Source organism: Scophthalmus maximus, chromosome 4 (genome assembly GCF_022379125.1).
Source record: "Scophthalmus maximus strain ysfricsl-2021 chromosome 4, ASM2237912v1, whole genome shotgun sequence".
Taxonomy (NCBI): domain Eukaryota; kingdom Metazoa; phylum Chordata; class Actinopteri; order Pleuronectiformes; family Scophthalmidae; genus Scophthalmus; species Scophthalmus maximus.
This window is the reverse complement of record NC_061518.1, coordinates 14898456-14908987: the sequence shown is the minus strand read 5'-3', so window position 1 is coordinate 14908987 and position 10532 is coordinate 14898456. Positions and strand designations below refer to the sequence as shown.

Genomic DNA, 10532 nt, shown 5'->3' with positions numbered 1-10532 from the left:
TCTGTGTGTCTGTGTGTGCATGTGTTCCTGTCTTTCTTGAGGCACTTGACTGATGACACACACACACAAACACACGCACACACACACACACACACACAAACAGACAAACACACACACACACAGATTTCAGTTCATGTTGGTTTCTCTGAGCGTTCAATGGTAGGAATGTTAGTTTGTGTTCTCAGTCTGTTGGTTCAGAATGTCTTGACTTTGTCGCTTTGTAAATATGGGCACACACACACACACACACACACACACACAGCCCTCAGTCCTCTCCTGTCCATTCCCCCGGACCCCTGCTCTCCTGTTCAGTCTGACCAGCTGCGCGCAGTGTGCAGTTGTCAGAGAGCGACCGCACAGCACATCCCAGTCAGTCCTCTTCCTCTTCCTCTCCTCTCTCTCTTCCATTCGCACCATGGATCTATCCTCGTAGCAGAGCGCAAGTCTTCTACAGCAGTTGGCAAGTTGGTTCTCTCGTTTGGGGGCAAAAAAGCCTGCAAACAAACCCAAAACGGACGTTTGTTCTCTCTTCCACCGCCGCGCATCAGCCTGGCCGTTGGGAACACGATGCCACCCGCCGGGCTGCCTTCGCGCGTCATGCTCCTGCTCTGTTGTGTCTCCACCGCCGCGTGCAATATGTTTGCGTTCACCGAGGAGCCCTCGGAGAGAGCCGGCAAGTCGGACGGCTACTGCAGCCGGATCCTCCGCGCGCAGAGCGGTCGGAGGGAGGACAACAGCGAGTTCCGCCTGCGCGTCGAGGGAGAGCCCGACGGCTACCAGCCGGGGAGCACATACAGAGGTCGGTGTTCGTCTGCCACATTTACGCGCAGTGCTTCAGTTGGCACCGTGTGCGCATCGTCAAATGGACGCTATAGTCGGCCAACTCCAATGAAGTTTCTGCAGAGTCCAGACCATTGCGTTCTTTAGCCTCGAAGTGAACTATACGCGGGGAGTCATCCAGCATCCCAATGGGGGAATCTGCTTTTTTTTTTAACAATTCATTCAGGAAAAAGGTGACGAATTTGGCCTAATTTAAAACACACAAGTGAACATCAGTCGATGCATTTAATAATCATTTAAGGTTAATAAATAGATAAATAAGTGGTTTTATAAAGCTGCCTTTTTCTGCGACCTCTTTCATACTTTTTGAAATAGAAAATAAAAAAATTCTCAAAAAAACCAACAGTCCCCGTCAAATGTGAAAGTTATTGGTTCCAGTGAACATCTGCTCTGTGAATGACTGACAGACGTTTTTCTTTTGGTCTTAATTTTTTCTTTATCATCCAAATAGTATCACACAGTTAACTCGAAGTGGACGGTGGGAAGTCACGTCTTCTTTAATCTAAACCTATATCACCGATACTGAAAATGTGTTATTTTGAAGCATAAATTCATATCTCAAGTTGCTGTTAAAGACAAGATAAGATAAGATATATCTTTATTCGTCCCACAATGGGGAAATTAAGGCATTCCAGCAGCAAAGTGGACTGGAGAATATATAAAGAAATTTACAAAAAAGGGCTAGTATGTACAAAATTTAACAAAAAATAACATTAAATCAAAAACAAAGGTATATACATACTATATACAGAGCAGTAGCAATCGTTACACATGGAGACTAAATATAAATATTGCAGTTAGTTATTCACACACTTGGGGGTGAAGGAGCCGGTCGCTGAAGGAGCTGCTCAGTGCAGAGACAGTGTCCATCACTGATGATAGCCTTGCTACCATCCTCCTCTCCTCCACCACCTGCACTGGGTCCAAGGGGCAAAAAGTTGTGAAGAACACCAAAGTCAATTTCCCCCAAAATAAATAGTCGTGTCGGCTATGTTCTGCTGGATATATATATATATATAGAAATAGTGCGCAAAAACACTATCTTAAAGATCTTACATAAATAATTGTGAGGCTGAGAATGAGACAGTACAATTACTGTTATCTGAGCTACATTACATCCTCAAGAATAGTGGAAACATATATGTGTATGTGTGTATCAGATCATTTTGCCCTCAATCCATCAGAGCTCTACACATGTTGTGCTATTACTAAATGCAACACTTACGGCAGGTTGTTATTGAAGCCCACTTCAGTCTCCTGTTTGGAATGATGGTTGCGGTTCAGCTTTTTTCTGTCTCTTTTGTTTGCTTTCATCTAGTGACTGTGATTGCAACCAGCCCCTCCTACTTCAGAGGGTTCACCCTTATTGCCCTGAAGGAGGGCACAGAAGGAGACCGGGATGAAGACTACGCTGGGAATTTCCAGGTAAGGGATATAGTGCTAAAGAAATAAATACTCATAGTCAGAAAAAAAAATCCTCAATTAATACAGTACTGTAACAAGGTAATTAGTTATATGCTCCTCATCCCGGTGCACACGCCTGTAGTTGAACCCTGGTATTTAATGTCCGTCCTTATACCAGTGATGCAATACATTTTAATTCATGACTCAGCAGCCACTAAAGAGCAGCACCGTTACCTGCACCTGGCTTAACCATTATGTCAATACCATTCTTCCCCCCGGACTCCAGCACAAGCACTGTGCAAGAAGGGTGTGAAAAGAGAGAAATCATAGATCTTGTGGTCGCTTGGAGGGATCCTTTCCTTTTTTTTTGCACAGCCTTCCTGTCTTCACATGTCAAAGTGTGATTATTCTCACTTCACCTCCTCTAATAGGCTGAATATAGCATATGAAAAGAGCATACTCTCAGCTCTGCTCCATGTAGCTGTGCTTTGCCGGGCTTGGGAAGTACTCATGTGGATTTGGCACACGGTTCATGTATGTAGGAAGTGTACAGTTGGTGGAAAGAGCCTGATTTGCATTGTATAGAGGCAGGTCCAACTAGAGTACTGTAGGAAGAGGGGGAGAGAGAGAGGGGGGAGGCTTAGTTGAAGTGCTATGTGTATGTGTGTGAGTACAAAGAGGGATAATAATCATATTATACAATGATAAACCTAAAACACTATACTACTATATCATACATACAGTAAAAGGTAATTCATTAGTATAGATTCCATTATAACGCAGTGACTGTAGAACTACTGTACATGGTGAAGTGAAAAAAACTATGAAAGTGATTTTACATTCGTAACCTTTTAAATTCATTCCTCTCCACTGGTTTTTGTTCTGCTCTAATGCGTTACAGCTCACTATGTCCTGCCACTGCCTATTTCATCCAAGTCGAGGCTGCAGTGTCGAGAAATTCATAGAGCTCGCAGTGCACAAGATGACATCCTGTTTTCAAAGGATTTTAAAAGAACTGAGCAACTGAGGAATTGTTTTTATCTTTGTCAAGTTCCCAAAAATAAAGGCACATATATAGGCCCCTGGTTTTAACCTAAGGCAAATTTGTGCACAGAACAGTTGTTGAATGGGGTTAACAGTGTGTGTGTTCTCTTTTGTGGACTCTTGTGAAGCTGTTGGTTTCAGTATCTACCCACATGAACCCATTATTTTATTGAACCTGTAGTTTACAGTACATGGGGAGGTTCACTTCGCAGCCCTGAGGCTGCCCTGATCACCGTTATTGCCATGCTGGCACTCTCTGTGAACCTGAGCCTTGGATATCGGAGGACATAAAAGGCCGGAACATTTTATTTAGTCCTGTGTGTGCACCTCACATCTCATTACCCAGTGTTAGCAGCAGCAAGGTTCCTTCTCTTTTATTTGTCCTTGGAATTGATTTCATGCTGTTGTTATTTAGTGCCAGCCTTGAGCGTGATCCCCAGCCATACGGCAGCACTTGGTTTGGTGTGACAGGGCGCTAAACGTCAGGAGCCAAAAGGGGAAACATCACATCCTTTAGTCACGTTAAGTCACTTCGTGCCTCACATGGTTGAGTGTGGAGTGCCCAGAGAAAGTTGTGATGGATAGATGTGTGACCACAGGTCGGCATCAAAATTAAGAAAAGATATGTCATTATTGGGATCTGCCTTTGCTTTACTCCTGCTACAGTAGGTCTAAAGAAGCCGAAAATCTCTTTTACATATGCACATGGTTACCTGTCTAGTCATAAGCTGCGTGTGAAAAAAAAGAAACGTCTGTCCATAGAGATCCCTCTATCATCACCTGCTCAGTTAGTCTTTCATGTTTTATGTCTATTATGTCAAAACACACACACACACACACACACACACACACACACACACACACACACACACACACACACACACTATTCCTCCATCCTGAAAGAATTCTGGGTGGGCCGGCCTCCAGGCATTGGGAGAATAGAAAGAGAAAAGAAGCTGCAACAGAAGACGTCAGGCTTTATTTAACATACAGCTCATTTGAAATCTGCTGGTGTGCTACATCTCAGCCTTCTCAGGACAACTCCCAACTTGATGAAAAGCACTTTTATTGAGCTCTCTGGGGAGGTCAGTTGCCTCTCTGTGTCAGTGTGTGTCCGCGTGTGTGTGTGTGTGTGTGTTGGCAGGATTGTAAACCAGCAATGCTGGTGATGTCTGATCAGACATTACTTCTCAGCGGGGTGAGACAAAAAAAGGCAAATTGTGACGTGGCTTTGTCAGGGGTGAAATCCACCATGAGTGCCATAGTAGACATCATGAGTGCGTCATACTGCCACAATGATGATCTGATACTAGGACAACATAGATGTTTGACATGACAAGTTAGTGTCTGGTTCTGTGGTCGGAACTAAACAAGGAATTGTTAAGTCACATCTTGTCTCCTTTTCTTCCACCCACCAACTGTGAATTGGAAGAAGATGTGAAAAAAAAGGCTAAATTAGACACATACAAGCAGAAAAGGGTCTTAGGTCATTTTGAGGCAAATTGGTTGCTTCTTTTTGCAGATGGTGTTGAATGCATCCCTGTGAGACTTGACTGGTTTCAACATGTGTTGCAGTCCAGTCAGGCCCGGCCTGTTAGAAACCATGGGAACATGGAGGAGGGGGTGGGTATAATCCGTCAAACAGAGATAGGCTACACACATACACACGCACACACACATGCTCACACACAGCTCCCAGGCTCCCCTTCTCACTCTTCACTGCATGCACATCCACACACAATCCACTTTCAGAGGGAACTCATTCATAACATGGCATGACAAAGGAAATTCTCTGCTGACAGCTTTATGGAGTGAGAAAGTTCCCCGTCTTTACCGTGTCACTTCCTATCAAACAGATCCTCGGTCTCTGGGCAGTGAATATAAGCTCGCTGGCTGTACCCTTTACTCGACTAACTTTCTGTCCAGTGAAAATCAATGAGATGCTCAGTATCTCAGGTGTGCACCTGAGTGGAGAGGACAGCTTGCTTTTGGTCTCTTCAGTTTGACCCAAAGAATCCGGGCTCTCTTTGTGTGATGTTGCTCACAGCAATGTGATGAGTAGGCATCTAGTTCGTACCTTTCTGATTGGTTTGAGTATTGTTGATTCCATTTGAATTGAATCAACAATAGAGTTACACAATTGAGTGACACACTATATTGCTGTGTCTATTTTGCTTTCAGGTGAGACAGTGCAAGTAACTTTCAGCTTCAGGTAGATGCTCACTCATGCACAAGCGACAAAAGAGTGCAACGTATGTGTGAATCATCTTTTTATAACTGTGCTGGAAAGTCTGAAGATGTCTGCGTCCATGACTCCAATACAATGAAAATGACAGTGATTCACAAGGTCTCCCAGCCGTAACCATCAGACAATTTACTTTTCCATTACTCCCACATGAAAAGACGAAGCATCTACTTGTGAGCCCTTGTCAAATACTGCATACATCTATGAATTGTGAGCAGTTTTGTGTTTTCAGACATGAAAAGGTGAAACTATTTATGATTTAACAAGAAACCAGAACAATTAAATGAATCTGAACTTGTGTTTTATACAGTAAACTTATTTTGTTCATCTCACCTATCCTGATAATCATCTCACTACCCATTAGATTTATTTTCTGACCAATTAGAAGGCTCCCAATCTGTAACGTGGAATTGAGTAATAAATAAACTTTTGATGTTTGAACCAGTGCATACGAGACACCACAGTTCAATTCAAGACAATAGCTGTGAGGCTAAATGTGTGCCAACTTTAAACTGCATACACAAATAGTTTAGGACCAGCATGATGTAGTAGTTTTGGCACCATCCACAGGTTTTTTAATTTATTTGTTTTTATCCACGATTTGACCTGAAAATGTGGAATTATTGTCAGTGTCAGCTGCTATTGTGTTGAAAGGCACTTGAGCTGACAATGATCACCTAATGAATAAAATCAGGTGCAGACCTTTTAAGTGCTCTTGAGGCAAGTCTTATTCATCATTAATCTCTGTGTGTCTCTCTGTGTGTGTGTGTGTGTGTGTGTGTGTGTCTGTGTGTGTGCGTGCCCATGTGCTTTACAGATAATGGATGAGGAGGAAACACAGTTTATGACTAACTGCCCCCCTGCAGTGACAGAGAGCACTCCTCGCAGACGGACCAGCATCCAGGTGTTTTGGACAGCTCCCCCGAGTGGCTCCGGCTGTGTCCTCCTCAAGTATGTACTGTACACAGCAATTAAATACTGAGCCTGTGCCAGCAGAGGCCAGGCCTCAGCTCCGCTCTTCAGAGAAATACTACTGTATATCCTATTGATGGAGGGTTAATTCATGTGATATATTTTTATTTTGGATAAATGGGTCCTTGGTGGACTGCAATGTGTTATTTTACAAGAAGTCTCATTATGTGGAGAGTAGAGCTTGCCCTTTCTATCAAGAGCTTGAATGGAATGTTTTCCACCTTGCACCACTGTCTTCATAATCCATGGATGATACAAGATTTTTTTTCTACCTTCATGGCAGCCAACAGCATGTCTGATGAATTTTAGTATTGCATAATGATTAAGTAGAGCAGAGTTGAGTCAAGATTTGATATATATTTTGTGGTTTTTGTAAAAAAAATGCACCGGAAAACGGCCATGGCAGTGCTGCAGTCTGGTCAACTTAAGACCAACAGTCAAGTTGACCCATGTAGGACTGATAACACTAAAACCCATTGAGATACAGTGGTATAAAAGAGAGGAGGCTGTCCTTTTGGGTTAGAAGCATTGCAATGCAAAAGATGGCATATAGCATGCAGTCATTCACAGCATAAGACTGAGCGATATGTGTAACTCTCTGTACTTAACATTATGCTAATGTTCATTGTACTGATGTCACAAGCTTCATAACTACGTTCTCATCATTTGCAGTTTTCCGTTGCCACCACGGTCTTGTCCTACCGGTCTTGTCCAGGACCACTTCTTATGAATCTCTACATAATTCAATGAAATAGGAAATCAATTCAGCCAAGTTAGTGGTAGGAGTGTTGATTGATGGATGTAATCGTATATATTAATTAATTCATGCTGACATTTCGGAATATGGATAGAGCTATCAGTTAGTTTCAATTTGAGAGAGGTTTTCATAGTAGGATGTTTCTAAGCATTTTGGTTTTTAACTTTTTAATTACAGACTATTTAATTAAATATTTTTCCAAGAACTCTTGGCTTATCCTGAGTATTCATCATTCTATGAACTGTATGGTGCTACATCGCTCTGCAATTGTGAGCTGTTCCACCACTATGGAGCAGGTCCATGTGTACAGTTGCTCTGTTTCATTACATCCCTTCGCCCCCTGGAGCTATGCACAGTTAAATTCAGAATGTATTATCAATTTTTCATTCCCACTTGGCTTCATAAACTATTCATTACCTTTATTAGTTATACCACTGACTGACACCAATCAATTCTTCTGGTGTGTGTCCTCCGGGCTTGCTTGCATACAGAAGGGCAGCCATGTTCGACTGAAGAGAGATCATGGAAGAAATCTGTTGATTAATCCTGCTCTGTTGGGAAATAATGTGCGTTGACTCACAAGGTCTTCTGATCAATGCTTTTTTCAATGTGTATGTACCCAGTTGGTTTCTCTGTTGCATGTTCTACATGTCTGCCGTTTGCGTGTACAAAGGAAATACAAAAAAAGTTTCCATTTTATAGGAATGCATGTGATAAGTTTCCCTTTTCTATGTCCCAGAGCTTTCCATTTCACTAGTCCTTGCCTGTCTGGAGCACCTGCATGACGTGCCCTTTTTATATCCTCTGAGCTTTCAATCACTCTATCGTTCTTTCTTTCTGCTCCTCGTGCTCTCGTCCCCTCTTTTTATCCCTCTCCTCTTTGTTTTCCTCTTCGTTGTGGTGCTGCAGTTTGTCTTTTTTTTTTCACAGCAGATCATGTCTTACCTTACATCTGCTCTCCGCATAAAGACCAGTGGGATGGTGGCAGAATTGTATTCCGCTGAGCACACGGACTGAGGAAAAAAGTTGAAAGAGCGAACAAAGCGCAAAGCCAAAAAGCAGATACTTGAAAGTGCGGAGCTGTGGCTGTTATACCAGCGTACAGACAATGTGGGAGGGAGAGAAGGAGAAGCTTGCAGTTCAAAAGCGATACCTCTGAAACCATGATTACAGGCCAGCAGTGGGTATCTTCCACTGTTCTTCCCTGTACCTGGCAGTCATAAAGATGACCAGATTGTTGTATGCCTCTGAGCTGCAACACAACATCAGTTTTAATCAAGTCTTATTGATCGGAGCGGTGCAAACGATGTAACTACTTGACATATTCAGGGCTTTTTATCCCACCGGAATAGTCACAGGGAAATGGTGATCAATATGGCCCAAGTCTGTCTGTGCCTATCTGTGCCTACGTCTGTAATCAGTTTGTTTGCCATTGCAGAATTCACATTTTTGGGGGATATTTTAGGTTTCATAATGGAGAGAAGGTTTTGTTTCTCAAAGAAACTCCTTATTTTTTTACACTTCACCTCTGCACAAATTCTGGATATTTTATGTCTGTTTTTTTAATTAATCTTTTTGTTTTGTTTTGTTTTCCCCCCCAAAAATTGTCCAGAGTAACATGTTTGACTTGGCCAAATTGAGAGTAGGCTCTCAACTCAGAACTTCTCAGCCATAGGCAAAAGAAAGATACAGCACAGCTTTCTGTTTACAGTGTGGATGTGGAGGGATTAACTTGGTATCACTGGCACTGAATTACAGGATTATTCTATATTAACAGCTGTGGATTAAATTTACACTGTATAAAGCAATGTCAGAACTGTTGAACACTTTGTTAAACTCTTATCAACACACCATATGCCATTGATATTGGTTATTGGTGAACAAGAAGAGTCCTTTGTCCCTCTTACCTGTGTACACTAGTCACCATGTTGGACTTAAAACAGACATTGGAAGTGCTATAGATTCAGTGCGGCACACATTCAATATACTGGAGTGACCACAGAATCCTGTGGGTAGCTCTCAGGTTGTGGGGTAAGAAGATTATCACCTTGCTTTAAGCATCCCTTCACAGAAAAAAAAAAAGAATCATGAAATGATTGTTAAAATCAAAGATAAGATTAGAGAGGAACATTTCATTACCACCGCAGGTAGTGATTATTTGTTTCTTTGTTTTCATGTCATATCCCAAAAATGCTCTATCGCTGCCTGTCTGTCTTTTTCCATGTAAAATATTACCGTTATTAAAAAACTAAACAAAAATAAAAACACAACATCTGGCCTTGAAATTAGAAGTGTGTTTCTGTTAGAAGACTCCTGTGACTTACATCATGTACCAGGAACCTTGGGCTGGCTGCAGTATAATTGATGGGCAGTTGCTGTCTTTTAAATGGAAAGACTGAGCTCGGTGGTTTGGTTCCAGCGAAGGTTGGTCTGTGATCACAGGGTCGGGCAAGGTTGCTCATTCAAACTCCTCAACTCTGAGCACTGACTGTGGACGTCCAATCCAGTTATTTTCAGCTTTCTCATATGGTAAAATCAAATCATGCCAAGGTTTTCCTTCAGTCTCTGTTGGTAACCCACTTTTGTTTTGTAAAAAATGTATCCTATACTTTACTTCGGCATCTCGGCGGGTGTTGGGGAACTTGCCCCTGCACTACCTTAATACTGACTCAACTCAAATCTTGTTTTTTAATGACTTTCAGTGGTGGAATTTCCCACTTTCCTGCAGTAATACAGGTAGGTGGTACGCACGCATAGTACACCGGCAGTCAGTGAATATCAGTGGTAATAATAATGCAGTACATCTTACTTAATGTTTAATGTTACCAAGTTGAATCTACCTTTGTCTCTCTTCTTTCTTTTCCTCCTCTTCCCCTCTCTCTGTCCCTCTCGCTTTGAGCTTTGGCTGTCGCTAAATAAACTTGCTCTCCTTGGCCGAGTGTTGTGATCAGACTCCGTTGTTTCCAATTAAAAGCACTGCAATCAAAAGGTCTAACAATGATGGATGTTGTCTTAGATCTCTTCACTGACCTCTGAACTAAATCAGATATTGAGCCTCATTTCTGATTGGATTCAAACTAATTGGCTTCCTTTCTGTTCACAAGGGGGCACTTGATGATAAAATCTTGCTAGATCTGCAGTTGTGTGATTACAAAAGGGGGAATGTCAGGAGCTATTGTCATAACCAAAACCGTGTGGTTGGCGACATCCTGGTTGTTTCACGGTGACAGAGTAAGTCATTTCAGATTATAATCCATATATTGCGGTCAC

At 42.2% G+C, this 10532-nt stretch overlaps 1 protein-coding gene across 1 annotated transcript in view; it reads left to right on the top strand.

Moving 5' to 3' along the window:
* Positions 1-281: 281 nt before the first annotated feature.
* Positions 282-10532, top strand: part of spon1a (spondin 1a) — a 50298-nt gene continuing 40047 nt past the window's right edge. Inside the window, exons 1-3 of the mRNA XM_035629257.2 lie at positions 282-799; positions 2159-2265; positions 6351-6484. Of these exons, the coding sequence (XP_035485150.1) occupies positions 568-799; positions 2159-2265; positions 6351-6484 (473 nt within the window). The 5' untranslated portion in view covers positions 282-567. The remainder of the gene's footprint in view (positions 800-2158; positions 2266-6350; positions 6485-10532) is intronic.